The sequence below is a fragment of the Phoca vitulina genome, unplaced genomic scaffold (genome assembly GCF_004348235.1).
Source record: "Phoca vitulina isolate PV1807 unplaced genomic scaffold, GSC_HSeal_1.0 scaffold18, whole genome shotgun sequence".
NCBI classification, from domain to species: domain Eukaryota; kingdom Metazoa; phylum Chordata; class Mammalia; order Carnivora; family Phocidae; genus Phoca; species Phoca vitulina.
The window spans coordinates 27,750,930-27,772,174 of NW_022589721.1; the positions used below are offsets into that span (position 1 = coordinate 27,750,930).

Here is a 21,245-nt window from a genome sequence, read left to right on the forward strand (position 1 = left end):
TCATATTTTCTGCAGTTTGCACAGATGCTGGCAACGAGCCGTGGCCACCAACCTAGACGTCTGGTAGGTATCAGGTGATGAGTTGCTCAATTACCCCCCCAATCTGTGCGAGGATTTTGCACACCAATGGTCTTGCTTCACCGCTGGGAGGTATTTATCGTAAAGAACTTGAGAATGGAGGTTCAAAGGCTAGGTCCCCTTGCTAACTGAAGGACCCTGGACTAATGACCTGACTTCCCAGGGTCTAACTATCCTTATCTATAAAACCGGAAGGAGGACAACAGTACTGTTTCCATACCGCTGTGAGGAAAGTGACAGCTAACATTGATTTGTTGAGTGCTTTTCATACGCAGGTGCCGTTCTGAGCACTTTATAAGTCCTGCCTTATTTAATCCTCAAAGCAACCAGATGAGATAGTGCTGGGTTTTATTCCCATTTTACAGATGAGGAAACGGAGGCAGAAGGAAGCTGGTAACGGCTGGAGCAGCTGCAATTCAAACCCAGGAAGCCATATCCCAAAGCCTGTGTTTTAACCAGAACGGTCTCCCACGTGACGTCCTGAGCCCAGCACAAAGCACAGTAAGAACTTCAACTGTCGGGCCGTCTGAGCACTTCACAAGTGGCACAAGAACCAGACGACAGCAAAGCCCACAGCAGAGGCCCTCCCCTCTCCAGGACAGTGGTGCTACTTTATTCCCCCAAGAAGGTCGCCCAGGAGACGCGCTCTGCCACGGTGACGTCACTCCCCGCTCACCTGTGCACCCCCTTCAGCCTCTTTTAGAAGCGGCTGCAGAGCTGAAGCCTAGCCAGGATCATATGTGGAAGAAGCACCAATATTCCATTTGCTTCCAGAATGCCCGCCACAACCTAGCCCTCGGCCTCCGCTGGCTCATCAAGGTCCCTCATGGGGGCGCTGAGCATCCTAACGTCCGCACTTGTGCTCACACAGCCCCGTCCGCCCACGGAGACGTCCTCCCTCTGCTAATCCCAGGGCCACCCAAACCGCGACACCAGGTTCCCTCCTGACTCCCCATTGCCGAGGGCTTATTCCCTGCTCACATTCTGTGCTGTCCAACCCTCCTGTCCCCCCCAGAACGTAAGCTCACGTCTCACCCTCTATGCAAACCCCAGAGGCCCACAGCGGCACCCCCATGACTCACACTCTGTGGGCACCACCTATCACACGACACCCTCAATTCAGAGATGACTTACGGTCAAAATGAGGAACTTTTCCAGAGAGGTGAGACTTGTGTAACAATGCTCTCTTTCCACGTAGTAACTGACCCAGCAAAGCCTGCCGTCGGTACTTACGTGTCTTCCTAGGAAACGGACGCACTCGGCCCTCAGGCATCATACCTGCTTCTCCCTCCTCCTCGTCCAAATTCAGCACGATGATGCAGATGTGCTTCCTCAGCTGGCGCGGGTTGGAGAACTTTCGACAGCACTTGCTGCATTCCAAGCTGCTGGGAGCCAGGCCGCTGCCCTCCTCGGGGGCCGGCGGGCTGTCCTCACTCGGACCCACGGCACTTCCTACCAGCAGCTCCTCCTCGGGGCTGGGCTTCTTCGTGGAGCCCTTGGGCCTGCCTCTCTTCCTCTTCATGACCGAAAACTCTACCAAGGAAACAAGAGGGCACAAGGTAGTTACACGCGGCGACAGTGCCGGGCACGCGCCCAACTTCCAAATGTGCGAATGTGTTCAGTTTCACATTTTATGAAAAACGGAAAGCCTGAAGCAGTTGCGGAAATTAACAGCTACAAGCAGTATCTTTAGTGCTCGTGTTGCTGCATCTACATGCTACCATGTTACCGATTTCCTAATATTCTGATTTAAAAATACCCGTTTGATAAGAACCCTTGCACATCTTCTCTCATAAAGTGGGGATGATTCTAAACTGTGACCGGCAGCCCCCCGGTTCACAAATCAGACCCCTAGTGAACCACTGACTCCACTTACACCCCGTTCTCAGAAAGTACTTAAGGACTTCTTCACAAAGGATTCGCAAAGGCTGCTTAGCTTTTCATGCTCTTAATGAGCTACACAACTATTCAGATTATTTCAAGGCATCATAATTATTACAGCCAAATTGTTCTGATAAAACAGAGAAAAAATAATTACAATCTAAGTCTACCAATTACAGGACTAAAGACAGTAGCAGTATTTTTCGAGTTTCCTAGCGGCCTAGTGAGTTCAACGGCGTGCTCAGAGCTGCTCTAAAGCAAGTTTCAAATCATTTTTCAACTTGTATTTCTTCTTAATTAGCACTCATTTCTAAAGCATTCATCTCCAGAATGAAGGTGGGAATTAAGATGGGTGAGCAGGGTCGGGGAGCATCGTGCTGTTGGGTGTGTGAGGGTGGAGTGGCGTGGTCTCAGATGACGTGACCTGACAGGTACCCCAAGACATTGCAAGCAGGAAGCCAGCACCGTCTGGCTGATAACCCCGTTAGCGGCCTGTCTGCTGAGGTACCGCATTTCAGCAGTCCTCCAAATCTGAGCAGCAGAGGAGAAGAAGGGGTCTTGGGTTCCAGCACCATCCTGGGAAAATGGTCACGTACAGAATGATGATGTGTTCGGGGCTCCTCCCTGCTCTCTCTAAGGCTACCGGTCCGCACAGGAAAGCATCATGCACACTGCCCACTGCTACTCCCATGAGGACCCTTTCAGTAGATCGTTGTGCTCCCAAATCAGACAGGGAGACCAGAGGAGAGAGGAAGGCAGGAAGGTTCTGGAGCAGAGTCTGAAGGGAAAGAGTGGCATGACAATGTGGGGTCTGGACAAAGGAGCCAGCTTTGACAGGGGGTCCCCAAGAACTCAGGGAGATCATGTACCAGAATGGGGGAAGAGGTGGGGGGGCTTGCAGGGGCAGAGCTCCTGCAGAGGTGCAGGGCCAAGGGGGGGTGGTCAACAATGACCGAGAGAGCCAAACCAGAGCCCTCCTGGGCCAGGGCAGCCAGCACAGTGCAGTGACTGCCTTCCCGCTCTGTCGAGGGGCGTGCTGGAGATGGGGTGTGGGAACAGGGGAGGGAAAAGTACTTAACAACAGGAAGGCAGAAGAGACCAGATGAGACGAACAAGGGCACGAGACTCTTGGATCCCACTGCCCGCACCGGATTTTACAGGAGAAAACAACAGCTGTGTAGACCCAAGGCCCAGCCGACAGCTATGGGAGGCTGGGGCGGATGGCAAGGAGAGGAATGTAGAGAGTAAGGACAAACGGCTGACCTCACAGTCATTGAGACTTCTCTCCCGTTACTCTGCACAACGGCATGTACTTGCGCAAATTACCGAAGCAGCAATGAGGAGCAGAGGAGCAGAATCAGTGGTGAGGCCCTCAGACACCTGCCACACGTCACGTCGGCTGAGCTGCAGAAACAGGTTATGGAAGTCCGTGGCCCGGGCCCAACCTCCAAGAAGGCCTCTGCATCCTGCTGGGCAGATCAGCCTTCCTCCTCTGAAAGGCTCCAAGGATGCAGGTGTGGTGAAGGAGGAACCTTACCCAGAGTGGTCTGGCCTCTGCCCTCAGCTACCGGGGGTGACCTCTAGGGCCCCAGAAGGTCCTGCCTGATTGGAATGCCTGTTTGCGTGGGGGCTGGGGCCACCGACAGTCGAACAACGTGATTTATGACGGGGCTCTTCGACAAGTCAGAGCAGTTCTGACCTCTGGAGGAACCAGAGAACAGAGGTGTTCATCTGAACCCACGGGAGGAGCAAGGGACTAAAGGCCAGCCCCGTGGGCAGTGTGTCATCGAGCTGGACACCGAAGGCTGGGGTGAGCATCCCTGATTGGAAATACTCGAGTCCTGTCACATAATATAGCAGGAAGAAGGCAAGAGCATCCAGGACTCCACGGAGGGAGAAAGAGGACCAAAAGCTCCACATCTAGAACCCTCCCAATCCCAGACTTGACTCAACCATGCATCTCTCCCTCTGGCCGGTTCTGACCACTCCACTTTTTGTATAAAATGGTAATCATAAGTATAGTGCTTTTCTGAGTTCTGTGCATCATTCTAGCAAATTACAAAACTGGAGGGAGTCGTTGGGGTCCCCCAAATTTGCAGCTAGCTGGTTCGAGTAAGTGTGGCCCCGGGGACTCCCAAGCTTGTGGCTGGGGTCAGCAGCCTTGCGGGCAACTGTGCCCCGAACCTGGGGTTCAGCACACACAGTGGGACACCCAGTGTTCTCTCCTCAGAGATGTGCCAGAGGGTGCGAGACTCTGCCGCAGTGCGTCTCTCTCCCCGCAGACGGGAGACACCCTGCAGGCAGAGCCCTAGTCCCGACTCTCTGTTATGCCCAGCACCTAACCTGGTATCCTGCACAGCGGGCAGGTACGTTAAACTGGCGAGCCGTGCGCAATCTGGCTGTCAAGGAAGAAACACAAAATCAGCCCCGAAAGCTTTGGAAATCCTCTAACACGACGGTGACAAAACTAATCTTACATCTTGCTACATCCATAATGCAGATGCTCAAGATCAATTAGTTAGCGAAAAATGAAATATTCATAAATGAACTTGGAATAATTTAAAAGCGCGGAAAACGAGTTGCTGCCGTCAACTACAAACACAAACATTTCACAGAACTGCTGAGGATTCTGGAACTGGGCAAGGGAAATCTTGTAACCTCTCAATCAAAACCCTGGAATGGGCTTGCCTTCCGTTCCCCTTCCTCCTCCGTGAATTCCCTGGTTCCGTCTGTCCGGGAACTCTGATTTGTCCTAAAGACATCTGCCCACTAAACCCCCTCTCCGTTCTTTGCCACCCAGATCCCTACACATGGCCCCCAGACCACAGCCTCCTGCTCCGGTCCTCCTCTTGTCTCACTACCTCGCTCTAGAACATTCCATCGTTCACAACACTCAGACCCAGCTTTCTAGGTCCTTCCTCACATGGCTCAACATGCACACGCATGCACAGCTGTGCTCTCTCTCAAGTGCTCAGCAATGTTCCAGACCTCCCTAAATTCGCACAGATAATCCCAGTCTTTTTATGTACCTGTACTGCTCCCCACCATCTGTGCCCACCTCCTGCACCCCAGTCAGACCCCAGGCCCCCCTTCAAACCCTCAGGTCCTCCTCCACGAGGCCCTCTTTCCCCACCTGTTACACACCCTGAGGGTGAATTCCCAGAGCCCAAGGATGGCAAACAGAGCTGGAGATGCAGGAGACATTTAATAAGTAAATACACGTGGTTTGAGGGCAGGAAAAGAAGCCATTTCCTGCGTCCGCAGTTTCCAAAAGGAAGAAAGAGGCGAGCCACCATGCAACCTTTGAGCCCTGCCCCGACGCCATAGTCTGGGGACAACTTCCTCACAGTCAGAGAATCGTCCTTGCAGATCCAAGGCCAAAACTGGCAAGGGACATGAAGAATCAGCCAAAGGTTTTTTAATTCAATCAAAAGACAACATGAGCACCATGAAAAAAATAGCTCCACATGACTAAAAATCTAATAACATAAGCCCTTCATTTGTACATCCCTAAAGTGCGCAAGGCCCTTTCCCAGTTCTTATCTCATTTTACCCCCATAAGAACCTTCAGAGATGGATGCTGCAAATGTAATTTCCTCAACAGGAAAAGAAATAAGGGACTCGAAGGTTCAAAGGGGTTGGCATGTTTTCCAGAAGCTACTGCTGAGCTCACAGAGCCAGGATCCGGGTTTCCCTCTCCCCTGCCCGGCTCTTCCCGCTGGGTCATGTGGCCCTCAGGTCGGCTCTGGACACGTGGAAAGAGCCAGTGCTGCAGTGCAGAGAACACCAGCTGCAAGACCAGGAGACCAGACGTCCCGAGTTAAATCCGCCCCCCGTGAGCTGCCGTCTCTCGTATGAAAAATAAACACAGAACTGTCTCTGTTTTATAGTCCCTATAAATAAAAGCCATCCATTAAAATGCTGAGCATAGTACTTAGAAGGTGATCAATAAATGGCAACTGCTTATTATTATGGCCATCCTCATTAAAACTCTGACTTGGACGATTTCCCTGAAGCAACGATTACCTTCCCAACCGGTCGGCCGCCACACCATGTGATTCCTGACTGCACACCTGCTCTTTTCCTTACAGCACTCCTCCCTTGACTTCTTCACTTTGAAGTTTCTCACACACCAAGAAAGCCAACACAGATTTAGGGGCATCCACATTTCGTGATGCTGGAGACCAGGGATAAAGCCAGCATCCTCACTCTGCAGCTCAATCCAGTCACGCCAACTCGAGAATTTAGGCAAATCCCGAAACTCTAACACTGTTGGGCCTGACAGTCAATCTCCCTGACATTTACTTCCAACGAGCCCAGGAAGCCACGGGAAGACAATGAATTATTCATCAGAAACGAGGGAGAGCGGGCCTTTGAGGTTTATGGGGAATGCAGGATCCCCTCCACGGGACAGACGGCAGCTAGCCCTGTAACACGGGGCACCAGGGAGGCGCCCACGCCTGCTCCCCGTGGAGGTACCAGCAACAAGGTGGAAACATCCCGCAAACAGCAGCAACAGCGAGGAAGTAGCGAGCACGTACGGTGCAGGCGCCCTGCGAAGCGCTTCACGGGCACCTCCCCGTCCAAACTCGGCAGGAAGCATCAGGATTACTCCCACTGCAGGGAAGAAGACGCTGAGGCTGGAGAAGATAAATCAAGTGGCCCCAAGACACAAAAAACTAAGTGGCAGAGCTAGGCTTTGAACCCACCATCTGCCTCAGAGCGGGTGAACTTCACATTTATGTCTGTTCAGTTAATTTCAGAGCACAGAAATAATACAATCTGACCTCTCCTCTACACTCTGCAGGAAAATGACAACAGTGTCACGGAGCTACAAGCCTCAGTGATCGACTCTTGAACCAGACAACAGATGGATGAAACAGAAGCGAGGGGCTACGAAGTGCATGGTGCGCGTACCACGTACTAAGGCACCACGTATTAACATGTATTTATCTCATTACCTTTCCAAAAAAAAAGGCTGGCACCTTATGTCCCTTTGCAGATGACAAAAGCCATTTGCCGATGCCACCAGCAGGGCCTCCACAGGTGTGGTGTAGGCGGAGCCCTTCGCGAGGCGCCACGGAGGGCAGGTGGGGGCTGATACCTGGGCCACACTCCACGAGCCAGGCTGAGCACTGGGCACTGGCTGCGTCCGCCCTGACCATGTCTTCTGCTCGTTCACCCAGAAAGAAAGCCTGTTACTAACTCACCAGCCCAGGATGGGGGCACCTCTTTGTAACCCGCACAAAAGCACCCTGTGTACCAGCCCCAGCCGTGGAAATCACAGGACAGCTCCAGGCCTGGAAGAGGAGTCTCCCTGAGTCCGGGATGGGTGCTCTTTAACTAGCCCTACGCTGCTACCGGAGCAGATTAGAGACCCGGGTGTCAGTGGTGTCTGGAACACTGAGTACAAGAATGCCTGCGTACGCTCAGAACGGCCTGGTCGTGGTAGCTCTCCAGGAGAGACAACACAGAGATTTAAACTTAGACACCAATTTCCACCCTCAGACTAGACTCTGTGACCTCCTCTTTAGCACCCCATCCTTGACCCCAGAGAAGTGCCTTCCCCGCTGCCCTGCATCACTGCCTCTGCCTACCGGCCGCCCGGCAGGAAGAACGCGCCATGCGCCCTGTGCTCGCGGCACCTGGCAGAGGTGCGTGGTGACTGAATGAAGAAGGGGGGTGCGAGGGAAGGCAGAGATAAAAGGAAAAGAGTTCCTATGGAAGGTCTGAAAGGGAAAGAAGATGGAAGACCCCGTGAGTTCCAGCTCCAGCAGGCCCCCGTCCCAGCCGCCATCGGGAGGAACGAATGTGCGCACGCACCCTCACACACCACTCACACCCAAACACACACCCACGCACATTCTCAGACACAACCACACACACACATTTTTCCTTGGACCGCAGCCAGAGACCTGATGGGGAAGAGAGGAGAAAATGAAAGGTTCTTAGGCAGACCACTTCCTATATGAGCAAAAAAGATTAAAAGGCCATAAAATAAACCAAAGGATTTAGGAACCTGCATGTTATAAAAGGAGACCAAAATAATAAATCAATTACTACCCAGTTAAAGGTTTAATTAAACCATTTCAAGTATCTCTCAACTTAAAATGAATTGTGAAGGTTAAACCTGAATAGAAATCATTAGAGAGAAACTAAGCTTCTGAAAGCCTCAAATTTTACGGACTCGCACAAAGAGAAAAAGGAGGACTTGGGAGTTCTTAATGAAAGACTTTTGAAGAAATGTTCTCGTATTAAGAGTTTGAGTTTAATTAAAGTCTTAAATACTTTTAAAAATTAAACTGTACAGGCAACTAATCTTCCAGTACACACACACACACACACACACACACACACAGAGGAAATGTGTTCAAGAAAAATTTAAGTCAAAAGTAAATTAGTTAATAAAGGAAAATAATTTTTAAAGTAGCTTGGCAGTAAGAATCTGATTACACCCAGAGCAGTACAAGAGCAGACAACGCTGTCGGAGCAGCTGGGCCCAGACCCCACTCTCCCACCTACTAACCAGGCGACCGTGAGCGGGTGGCTGTGAGGCCTCCAGTCTCTGAGCCACATATTCCTCAATCATAAAACCTGGGCACCACCAAGGAAACGGAAGACACGGACAGCACGAGAAACCAGCAAAACCTAACACTTATCTGTGAGAATGTGCACCACCAACAGACTATAAGTTCTTCTCAACTGCACGTGGAACATTCTCCAAGAATAAACCACATGTTAGGCCATAAATCGAGTCTCAATAAACGTGTGAGGGCTCAAATACATACATACAAAGTATGTGGGCTGAAATTAGAAATAAACAACTTCTTTAAAAAAAAAAAAAACCCAATTAAGAAATGGGCAGAGGACCTGAACAGACATTTTTCCAAAGAAGACATGCAGATGGCCAACAGACACATGAAAAGATGCTCCACGTCGCTCATCATCAGCGAAATGCAAACCAAAACTACAGTGAGATACCACCTCATACCTGTCAGAATAGCTATTATTAAAAAGATAGGAAATAGCAAGTGTTGGCGAGGACACGGAGAAAGGGGAACCCTCTTACACTGCTGGCAAGAATGCAAGTTGGTGCGGCCACTCTGGAGAACAGTATGGAGGCTTCTCAAACAATTAAAACAATTAAAAACAGAACTACCCTACAATCCAGAAATTCTTCTAGGTATTGAAGAAAACGAAAACACTAATTTGAAAAGATATACGCACATCTTCGTTCATTGCAACATTATTACAATAACCAAGATACGGAAGCAGCCTGTGTGTCCACCGACAGATGAATGGGAAAAAAAGATGTGTTTTGTATGTGTACACACACACACACACACACACACACAGAGGAATATTTCTTAGCCATAAAAAATAATGAAATCTTGCCATTTGCGACAGCACAGATAAACCTAGGGAGTATTATGCTAAGTAAAATAAGTGTGAAAGAGAAAGATAAATACCGTATGATTTCACTTACATATGGAATCTAAAACAAAACAAAACAAAACAGAACAGAAACAGACTCATTGTTACAAAGGACAAACTGGTGGTTGCCAGACGGAGAGGGATAGGGGATGGGTGAAATACATGAAGGGGATTAAGAGGTATAAACTGCCAGTTATAAAATAACTAAGTCATGGGGATGAAAAGTACAGCATAGAAGGGGCACCTGGGTGGCTCAGTCAGTTAAGTATCTGCCTTCAGTTCGGGTTGTGATCCCAGGATGGGATGAAGCCCCACATGGGGCTCCCTGCTCAGTGGGGAGTCTGCTTCTCCCTCTCCCTCTGCCCCTCCCCCTGCTCTTGCTCTCACTCCTGCTCTCTCTAATGAATAAATTTTAAAAATCTTTAAAAAAAGAAAAAAGTACAGCATAGGAAAGATAATCAATAATATTGTAATAACTTCAGTGACAGATGGTGACTAGGGCCATCGTGGTGATCATCTCATAATGTATAAGAATATCGAATCACTATTTTATATACCCTGACACTAATGTAATCATGTATGCCAATCAAAATTTAATTTTAAAAAAGAAAGAACAGAAAGAAATTTGTGAAACTCAAAAATACATGGAAATTAAATGACGCTCCGAAATAACGAATAGGTCAAAAAGGATATCATCAGGGAAGTTAGGAAATAATGCTGAGATGATCAAAAGGAAAACACGACATACACACATTTGTGGGATTCAGTGAGAGCAGGTTCACAAGGCTGTAAATGCCTGTGTGAGACACAGAAAGATCTCCAATCAGTAGCCTATTCTTCCAACCCAAGAAACCAGAGAAAACAGAAGCAAACCAAATGCACAGCAAGCAGAAGGACAAAAAGTAAAAATTAAACAGAAAAACAAAAGATAAAAATAAAAAAACTGACAAACTTTTAGCTAAACTCACCAAGAAAAAGGAGGTAAGATTCAAATAGCTAAAATCAAGAATGAAAGATGGAACATTACTGCTCATCTTACAAAAAAAACTTTTTTTTAATTCTCAGGGATACTATGAACAAGTAATTATATGCCAACAAATCAGAGAACTTTGATGAAATAGAAAATTTCCACATACCACTGAAAGGAATTCAAGAAGCAACAGAAAATATTCATATACCTGTTGCAAGCAAAGAAACTGAATCGGTAATCCAGAAACTTCCCACCCAAAGCCCAGAACTAAAGGGCTTCACCGGTGAATTCTATCAAACATTTAAGAAGAAATAACACCAACACTTCAAAGATCTTCCAAAAAACAGAGGAGGAAGGGACACGTCCCAACTCATTCTGGGAGGCCATTATTACCCTGATTCTAAAACCAAAGACATCAGAGAAATGACCCTACATAAGATCTCTGAATACAAACTCAAATTTCTTCATCAATGTCCTAGGCAAACCAGCTCCAGCAGCACATGAAAAAGGATTATGCAATATGACCAAGTGGAATGTATCCCAGGAACGTAAGAGTGGTTCAGGGTATGAAAATCCATCCACATAAATCACGTATTCATGCAATGAGGGGGAGAAAGAACACACGGTTACCCCCACTGAGTGATGGACCATGGCTGCAGGGCAGGTTCAGTAGGGAGACGGGCCTGGTGGGCTGGCTGTCCGGGAGACGAAGAGGAGGATGGGTCTCAAAAAAGAGGGGGCCCCGATGGCCTCCTGAGCAGACAGCCCTACCTTTCACTAACATTGGTAACAAGGGCAAGGGTAGAAGTCAGCATACAAGTATCAGAAACCACTGACGCACAGGATTCCAGGAGGAGATCTATCTGTTCTCTTATCATTTGCTCATTATTTATAAATGAAATGAAAAATTCAAATTATTTCATCTCATTCACATTTCATTTTAGTTGGAAGAAAAATCTTAATAAGCAAAGCTGAATAAAAACAGAATTAAAACTTTGTAACCACCTTTCTCAAAGTTCTCGACCCATTAATCCATGTGACTTCTGTCTGCCATATGAATTTTACAAAAGAGATTATCCCCTCTTCTGAGTTTATAGATGCTCAACCCCAGAGGCAACATTCAACGTTCCTGACCAAAGCTCTGGTTCCATCTGTCCATTAAGCCACACTCTTTGGAAGGCCGATGTATCTTAACCACTCAGCCGTGGGGAATGTGGACGTCATTGGGAGTCCTCCAGGGAGGTCTGGACGGATGAGCCTTACTCACCACCCCCCAGACTGGGCGGCAGAGGGCGAGGTGGCTGAACTGTGAGGGCCCTGGCATTAGGCAGATTCTTTTTTTTTTCCAGCTTTACTAAGGCATGACTGACAAACCAAAATTCTATATATTTAGTTTATACAATATGCTTTTTTAAGGTACACAAGATGATTTAATATACATGTACACTGTGAAATGTTCACCACAGTCAACAATAGCAACCATTTTTTTCTTTTGGTGAGAACATTTACGATCTACTCTGTCAGCAACTTCAAGTACGTAATACAGTATTGTTAACTAGAAGCCCCATACTGTACATTAGATCCCCAGAACGTATTCAGCTCAAAGTCTGTACCTCTTGACTACCATCTCCCCATTCCCCCGACTCCCTGGCAACCACCGTTCTACTCTGTGGTTCTATGAATTCAGCTATTTTAGATTCTACATATATGTGAGATCATACAATATTTGTCTTTCTGTGTCTAGCTTATTTCACTTAGGATAATGTCTTCCAGATTCTCCCATGTTGCAAATGGCAGGATTTCCTCCTTTGGCATGGCTGAATAATATTCCTCTGTGTGTGTGTGTGTGTGTGTGTGTGTGTGTGTGTGTGTGTGAGAGAGAGAGAGAGAGAGAGAGAGAAAGAAGGAGAGAGAGACTTTCTGTATCCATTCTGTATCCATTCATCTGCTGAAACTTAGGTTATCTATTGTGAATAAAGCTGGAAAGAACATGGGGGTGTGGATATCTCTCCACGATATTGATTTCATTTCCTTTGGATATATTTCCAGAAATGAGATTGCTGGATCATGATATTATTTGATAGATTATCAAAGATAATTCTATCTCTACTTTTCTGAGGAACCTCCATCCTGTTTTCAACAGTGGCCATACCAGTTTGCATTCCTGCCAACAGGGCACAAGGGTCCCTTTTCTCTACATCCTCGCCAACACTTATTATCTCGTCTTCCTGAGGACACAGCCATTCCCAACAGGTGCGAGGTGAGAGCTCACTGCAGTTTTGACTTGCATTTCCCTGATGGTTAGTAACATTGAGCATCTTGTCATGCACCTGTTGGTTATATGTATGCCTTCTTTGGGAAAATGTCTGTTCAGGTCTTTTGCCCGTTTTTAATCAGGCAACTGGTCGATTCTTAATGCCCAGTTGGCCTCCCTCTCCCTCCTTTTCCCCAAAGCAAAGAGACTCAAATGTGCACTACTGGTTGAGATGTAATTACTGTCACTTCCCACCTCAGACTTGCTTTCTCGAAGAGGGGAGAAGACAGATGCATTCACGAGGCCCGTGGCAGGGCTGAAACGCCGTGGACCCACCACACCGGGCTGCTAGGGAGGAAGACACGAATACTCCTGCTTCTCCTCATTCGCCACCACTGGTTTCAAGGGCTGGGTTTTCTTGGTTACATCTCACACCACCAACAGTAACCAGCAGAACTTCTCAACAACTTAATCCTCTGTCAGGTGTATTTCTCTGAGCTCCCTGGGAATGGCCAGCGGGACTCATTAACCAAAACATTTTTTGTCTGGAGTCTCTCCTTGTTAACGATGTCAAGACAGATGATCAATAAGCCAGCCTGGTTAGAAATGCCAGTCTGAATATTCCCAGGAAAGAGCAAGCGGTTATCGGTGTGGCTAATGAATCCTGTGATGGAACAGACTATCCTTCTGCACAGGAGACTGGCTGTGGTCCCTCATCATACAAAAATAGTTTTCTGGGGGCTTTTCTAACTGCTGTTTGCAGCCATGCCTCCTCTACTTCATATTTTCTTTGTCTATGGGGACCTAATTACAGTGCCGCAACGGTTTCTCTAAGCCAGCCACCTGCCGCATCAGATGCCATTCAGCGGGAGATGCCTGGACACCGCACACAAGATGGACCTCACTCCGCACACTGCCTGCAAACCCGAAGGATTCCGTGCGAATCAAAGCTTCGCCGCTGGAAGCCTTATTCCAGGTTTACACGCTCGGTTCAGAAATGCTGTGTCTCAGGTTGTATATTCTTACACATTAATCACGTCTGTTAGAATAGCTTCCCTTTACTGTCTTCTGTGCGGGCGTCATCCGGCGCCGCAGGTATATCCCCTGGCTTCAGCCCCAGCGCCCACCTGTGACAGGCATATTTATCTTCATTTGTCAGATAGCTCGGGGAGGCTCAGAGAAGTCACGTCGTTTGCTTCAGGTAATGCAGCTCGCGGGTCCTAGGGCCGGGTTAAACCACACTCATCTGACAAGCTCCCGCTTTCTGCACTGTGGGACGCTATCACCTCGTCTCATGCACTCCTTCCTTCCTCCATTCGTGCATTTCTCCTTCTACAGCCAGGCGCTGGAGAAGCACCCACAGAGGCCAGGTTCGGTGAATTCAAAAACACACTCTTATTTGCGCAGACCTACAACTGGACAAGTATTAACTGTGGGAAATGTGAATGTTCTGGGTTTCCGTGCCCACCAAACAGAGACCCAGCATCAAAGTACCTGCGAGCAAATCACCACTACCACCGATGGGCACGCCCGTGGCCACGGCCCCTCACCCGGTACCCCAGGCCCCTTACCATCTCCGCTTTTGCTTGGGTTGGTGGGCTCAGGAGTGCTCAGAGGTCTGAGGGGAATGATGATTTCATCAACATTAACCCCTTCTTCTGTGTGCTTCTCAGAAACGTGGGACAGCAGCTCCGACTGGCTGGGTGAGAAAAGGTTACAACATTTGCACATGAAGATGGCCGTGTTTTCTGTAAGAAAAAAAAAGCAAACGATGTCATTTCATCTTAACGAAAACAACAATTGCTTCCAATCACCAAAAAAAATACTGAAGGCTGCCCTTTTGAGCCATGGCCAGTCTCCAACACACTGTGTCCCTCTCGTGGACACCTCCAGGCCAGGCAGCTCACTTTTAACTTCAGGTGGCCCCAGCTGCCAGAAAATTCTTTCTTCAGAACTTCAAAATCTCAGTCCTTCTGGATAGTGTCTATTTTGGGAAACCCCCACCCCAAACCATTACCCAAATCTACCCAACAGCCCAGATTCCAGCATTGACATGGCAAGGTAAAATAAACAAGGAGGAAACTGCAAAACCAAAATCCAACCTTCAAATGAATGAACCTCGATGACAGCAATTAAGTGCTCTAGCTAGGCTCTCTCAAATTAGGTACAAGGGAAAATTGATCAAAACAGCATTTCTCAAGAGCCAAGACACCTTTTGCTGGCTGGCACAGGGACTAAAAACAAGAAGAATGGGAATCTGTTGATTTTTTTTAAGCCACCTAATTCCTATTTGAAAGCATTACTACCATTCACAAGTATTTACTAATAGTCCATTATTTTCATCCCATTATACTAGGCAGGAAGACGTAATGGGAAAAGGCTCCTTTCTGAGTCTAAGATAATTGTAGGTACATAGAGGAATATTAAATTTAGGATCAACAAACTAATTAAAAGCTAGATCTTTTTTTAACAGTGCAAAGAAGAACCGGTATGATGGAAAAGACAGTGGCTTTGAAGCCAGACGGACCCAGATTACATTCCCAACCCCGTCCCTAAATGCTGTAAAGTGGGGTGATCTTCGAGAATAGTAATAACCTCTCAGTTGCTGGAATGCACTAGGAGAAGCAGCGAACCTGCCTACTCAGCAGTGGGAACGCTGTGAACCACGGTCCTGACTCTGTCCAGCTCTCCACCTACCGTGTGCCCTCACCCACCTCACCCACGCCGCTGGACAGCTGAAAATCTACACCCACACTGCCTGCTTCCCCTCACCCTCATCGGCCTCAGGGGGACTCCTGGCGCTGCCTGGCAATCATACAAGGTCTCCGGGCCACCTGCTCTCTGTGGAGGCTGGACAGATATATGGCAATCCTAGATGATCTCTAGGCCATCTGCTCTCCATTGACGGTGAACAATGTTTCGTACCGCTCCACTCCCACCTCCCATCCTCACGCTGGGCTGCTGACCTATATATACCACACGACGCCGCCAGAAGACAGCTTCCGCGAGCTTCCACCACCACGCCTGCCCTCGCACCTGCATCCCCCGCCACCCACCCAGCCTTGCCCCAGTATTGGTATGAGGGTTGACACCAGCAAGGGCACAGAAAGTGCATGTGCTGGGGGGGGATCTGTGGGAGCGGGCCACCCCAGGGCAGGCCACATTTTTATCACCGACATTGTTTAGTACCGGTGGCTCAGGGAGATGAAAAAACAAAAAAGCAGGCCAACATTTAAATGTTGTTACTGCTTTAAAATTCTCTAAAGAGGGGCGCCTGGGTGGCTCAGTCATTAAGCATCTGCCTTCGGCTCAGGTTATGATCCCAGGGTCCTGGGATCGAGCCCCGCATCGGGCTCCCTGCTCAGCGGGAAGCCTGCTTCTCCCTCTCCCCCTGCTTGTGTTCCCTCTCTCGCTGTCTTTCTCTCTGTCAGATAAATAAAATCTTTAAAATAAATAAATAAATAAAATAAAATCCTCCAAAGACAACTCACCCCTAGTGCCTGCACCTGGGAGGACCGTACCCACAGCACACCTGGAAGGCCACTGGATACGTGTGGCCTGTGGGCACTGAACCCCAACCCCTCCCGCACAGTGACAGTGTTCCAGAAACTTCTGCTTCTTTCTCCAGACCACCAATTCTTCCTCTCTGCCACTGCTACATGCTTATTTTTCCCAGCTTAAAACAAAAATCTTTCTTGATCTCCATTCCCCTGCTCTCCCCCACCCCATTTTTCTCCTCCTCTTTGAAGCAAGACTCCCCAACCAGAAGAGGAGACCAGAAAGGAAGGCAGTGGGAAACCTGACATTGCCACAGTGAGGACAGAACCCTGCAAGGCACCAAGGCTGCAGGAACAGATCTCCCTCTGGATCCAAAGGAAGGGCTCCTCCATGAACAAGCAGGTGGAGTAATGACCTAAGAGAATTCTTCCCTCCCAAACAACACAGGAAACAGAAATTTAACAAAGCAGAACATTGCTTCATCAATGAAAATCTCTCATGAATACTGTCAATCGATATTTTATTTTTTTCCAAGAAATGCTTTATTCCTAAAGAACCCAAAAGCCTTCCCATTCAAACAAGAAGAGATTACAGTAAGACTTCTTTTCTTTATACGAGGCCATGTTGTTTTCAACGTGCTTCCTTTCCTGCTGACCCTACCACGATCCTACGATTTAGGCAAAAAAGGGTTTGCAAAGCCCCTTCTACAGGCAAGGAAACTGAGCCTGAGAGAGGAGAGCAGCTTGCCCGAGTCACGGTGGGCAGGAAGCAGAGAGCAGACTCTTTGCCACCTGCTTCTGACATGAGCTGAGTGTGGCCACACACCTTGAGTGGAGTTCCTTCAAGTTAGGCTAAAATACTCACCGTGGGCCAACAGCGTCTGAAATGACAATCATCCCCGAGAGCATAATCCCAGCATCATCCATCAATTTCTTTCGTGCTCATTCCAGCCGAGTAGTGAGCAGTGGCCACGGGCGGGCCCCCCGGAGGCCCCGCGGCACAGGGCCAGCTCCAGCATGCGGCCCGCCACAGAGGGGGACACGGACACGGACATACCAACTGCATCGTACGGTTTCTACAAAGCCACTTCCCAACAGACCTCTACGTGGTACTGATTTTGGTGGCGCTCTCAGGAGAAAGGGAATCCTATGATATTTAGCAGAGCAGAACTTTTGGGGACCACAGAGTATATAGTGAGGGGCTCAGTCGACAGGCACACCAGGCCCCGTATGGAGACCAAATAAATAAAACGACTTCTGCATCTACGCAGGACAGAGTGTGGGAGGCTACTGTCAGTCGGTCTGCTACCCGACTGTTCCACACCACGGGACGGCCAGGTGGCACCTGGCCCTGGCTCACGTGCTTCCCAAGGCCTGCAGCGCGTCTGCTCCGTTAGAGAGGTGGAGACTAGACCCGGAGCTTCCAGGGGCGGCCGGGGAGGTAAGGACGCGTGACCCAGGAGGACCGTCACGTCACTGAGGGTGTGGACAGAGACGAGCCCGCGGGACCCAGGCGGCTGAGAGGCTGGCCTCCCCTCGGCCACGCGGCCAGAGAAGCACAGAGTCAGGGTGGAACACAGCTTTACCGGACCCAGGCCCCGGGTCTCCGTGGTGCCACATGGCCCTTCCCAGAACGCAGCCCCGCAACCGCCAACAGGACACGCAACTATGCCCCCGAGCTGCGCCAGTTTTGCCACCGACCATGCAGTCTTGTATTTTTTTTTTCAGATTTTATTTTTAAGTAATCTCTACACCCAATGTGGGGTTCGAACTTACAACCCTGAGACCAAGAGTCCCAGCGCTCTCCTGACTGAGCCAGCCAGTCGCCCCGATGCAAGCCTGTATGTCTAAGAGCAGCTGGTTCTGGAAGCCCAGACAGAATACACAGTGTTCCCTCTGGAACATGATCTGTGACTGTCCCCCGGCCTCCGACCGGGAGGGAAGCCGTGCACTCTTTGGAGAGGCTCACGAAGCAGGGTACAAACAGCAAAATGCCAAACATGCGAAGAAAGCGTCCAATCAGGCTGCCTCCCCCAAAATACTAAGAATTGTTATTCCACCAAAATAACAACAAAGGAGCTCTTTTCATGTTTTATAGGAGACTAATATGGAAAAATGTATCTTATACCCTGAAATATAATCATAATTATGTTGTCAGCTTATTTTGATAAAGATGCTATAATTTGGATGCATTTTTAGGTCCAATTACTGTGCACTCACCCTCAACAAAAGGATTCAAAGAGAAAACCACATGTTCAGTACAAGGAAAATCACAGAAGTCTGGAGTTTGGGTGTTCCATTTCCATGAAGTACCTGCCAGTTTTCAACCAGCTACTCTGTACTATTAAGAAATCTTAAAATAACTGCATAAACAAGTCCTCATTTCTGAACTCTGACCTGCAGACAGTCCTGGCCAGGAAGAGCCACATCCTGTCGTGACCTCTCACTTGTACCTGTTTACCCCCGCCCTGCCTGGGGTCCCAGCGATGAGCAAGCCTCTGACCCCACTGCCTGAAGGAGGTCATGAAGGAGCTCACAGGTCCGGGGAGGTTGGTCAGGCCCCTTTGCCGCTGGGGAGGGTCACTGGGGGCAAACAGATCCCACCCCCTCCTCTGGCCACAGGCAATACACGTGTCAGCTGAAGCTGGCCTGCTCCTGAGGGACACTGCCCCCAAAACCTCAGGTCCTTGAGTAAACAGGCAAAGAGCGTCACTTCAGCCTTGAGCGGAGGCCACATACTCCAGCCAGCTCACAGGACGGCCCAGCCCTGCACATAATGAAGGGCGGCCTTTCCCTTCTGCTGTTCTTTCTAAGTCCACCTCTTCTGGGAGGCCAAGGTGGGATGACAAGAGCAAGATAGGATTTGGGCATTCCGGGTCTCCTGTTCCTATAACAGAGCTTCTTCTTATGATTGTCATTATTTATGACAGAAGTTACAGTATGAATACGTGCTCGTTGTAAAACAGCTAAGTAATACAAAACCCCACAGAATAGAGACGGCTCCCTTATCATCCCCTTCAGAACAAGGGCATCACTGAGCAGTTTGGTGTGCATCCTTCCAGACCTTTTGCCGTGCATCCCAGGGAGACAGGGAGACAGAGAAACCTCGAGCGCGCCCACACTTTCCCTCCCCTCAGGGGCCCTAGTGTCCTGGCCCCTCCACGCTCCCTCCACCTCCCCTGGGATCCTGCTCCCAGCACTGAGCTCAGCACGAGAGCTGCCCCACAAGAGCCGAAGCCCATGACCACGCTGCGGCCCACCCCCCAACCCTGCTGGCCTTTGCAGAGCCGGAAGCCAGGACTTCCACCCGACCCCGCATTAACGAAACACCCTTCCCACTCCGCCTGGGCCGGCGTCAGAGGAGGCCCAGCGCAGGGTCAGGACTTCCTGTACCTCCTTACCACTGTGCGCTGTAGGCTACCAGGGAGCAGGACGGAGGCACTCCCGGCCTTCCTAGTCAGGGCTGGTATCGCAGGGGTCCCGTGGGGAGCCTGAACCCCCATCCTGCCCAGTAGTACTGGGGAGCACCTTCTCCCGGGCATCCGCAGAGGCCGAGAAGGGAGCCTGGACTTCTACCCTCCCTGGCGGTGACAAGGCTGTACCCCACTTCTCCACCAGGGCAGTGTCAGAGGAGTCTGCTGAAACATAAGATTTAAATAAGATCCAGACTCTCGTAACACCGAAGATGCCCAGGATTTGATCGAAAATCATTCCTCATAATTTTTCAAGAATCAGGAAAATCTCAAGTTGAATGACAAGAAACAGTCATGACACCCACACTAGATGATACAGATATCAGAATTATCTGACAAAGATTTTAAGGCAGCCATCACAAAAACAATTTAATGAGCAAGTATGAACAGGCTTGTAACAAATGCAAAAGCAGAATGTCTTCAGCAAAGTAAGGGAAAATATAAGGAAAAAACAAATGGAGATTTGAGAACAGAAAAATACAATCGCGGGGCGCCTGGGTGGCTCAGTTGGTTAGGCGACTGCCTTCGGCTCAGGTCATGATCCTGGAGTCCCAGGATCGAGTCCCGCATCGGGCTCCCTGCTCAGCGGGGAGTCTGCTTCTCCCTCTGACCCTCCCCCATCTCATGCTCTCTCTATCTCATTCTCTCTCTCAAATAAATAAATAAAATCTTAAAAAAAAAAAAAAAAAGAAAAATACAATCACAAAAACTCAACGGATGGGCTCAAAACAGAATGGAAAAGACAGAGGAAAGAATCAGTGACCTTGAGGATGGAACAAGAAAAAGCACACAATCTGAATAGCAGGGAAAACAGACTGGAAAAAAAAAAAAAACTGAACAGGGTCTCAGGGACGTGTGGGACTATGACAAAAGATCTAACATGTGTGTGGTCAGTGTCCCAGGACGGGAGAAAGACAGCGGGGCTGGAAAAGCATTCAAAGAAATAATGGCTGAAAACTTCCCAAATCTGGCAAAAGACACAAACCCCCACATTCTAGAAGGTCAGCAAACCCCCAACACGATGAACCCAAAGAGAACTGTGCCAAGGCCCATTATCACCAAACGTCTGAAAACTAGACCCAAAGAAAGCCGGGGACAAGCTGCTGTGGGAGAAGCCATTCGAGCCCAGAGGACCCCCATCAGACGTGATGGGGGCCACAAGGAAGTGGAGTGTTGTTCGAGAGGGGTAAGGAAGCAACTGCTCCCCTAGATCTCTACATCCAGCACAAACAGCCCAGAAATAAAGGGGGGACCTCGGCATTCCCAGAGCAAGGAAAACTAAAAAAAACTTGTTGCCCAGCAGACTTAACCTCAAAGAACAGCTAAAGGAAGTTCTCTAAATAGAAAGGAAATGAAACAACAATGCATCCTGGGACATCAAAAGGGGAAAAAGTACAAAGGAAAATGTAAAACTATGGGTAAATACATCAGGTTTTCCTTTTCCTTTTAGTTTTCTAAATTATTTTTGACAGTTGAAGCAAAAAGAGTAAGTCTGCCTGATGTGTTTCTCAATGTCTGCGGAAGAAACGTTTACAACAATTGTGTCATAGACGGAGGCTAAAGGGGGTGGAAAGGGTAACATTTCTACTCCTCACTCAAACTGGCAAAACGTCCACAAACAGTTCTGCATCTTGACCACAGGGCGGCTACACGCCTCC

General features: G+C 48.9%; 1 protein-coding gene across 3 annotated transcripts in view; it reads right to left on the minus strand.

Moving 5' to 3' along the window:
* Window positions 1-21,245, minus strand: part of ZFAT (zinc finger and AT-hook domain containing) — a 216,930-nt gene that overhangs the window by 169,838 nt on the left and 25,847 nt on the right. The window contains exons 2-3 of one of the 3 annotated variants that reach the window (XM_032415477.1): window positions 14,189-14,365; window positions 1,357-1,611 (exon numbers count right to left, since the gene is read on the minus strand). In XM_032415477.1, coding sequence (XP_032271368.1) covers window positions 1,357-1,611; window positions 14,189-14,365 — 432 coding nt within the window. Of the gene's footprint in view, window positions 1-1,356; window positions 1,612-14,188; window positions 14,366-21,245 lie in introns of those variants that run through there. The other 2 variants (XM_032415478.1, XM_032415479.1) reach the window with 2 other exon arrangements.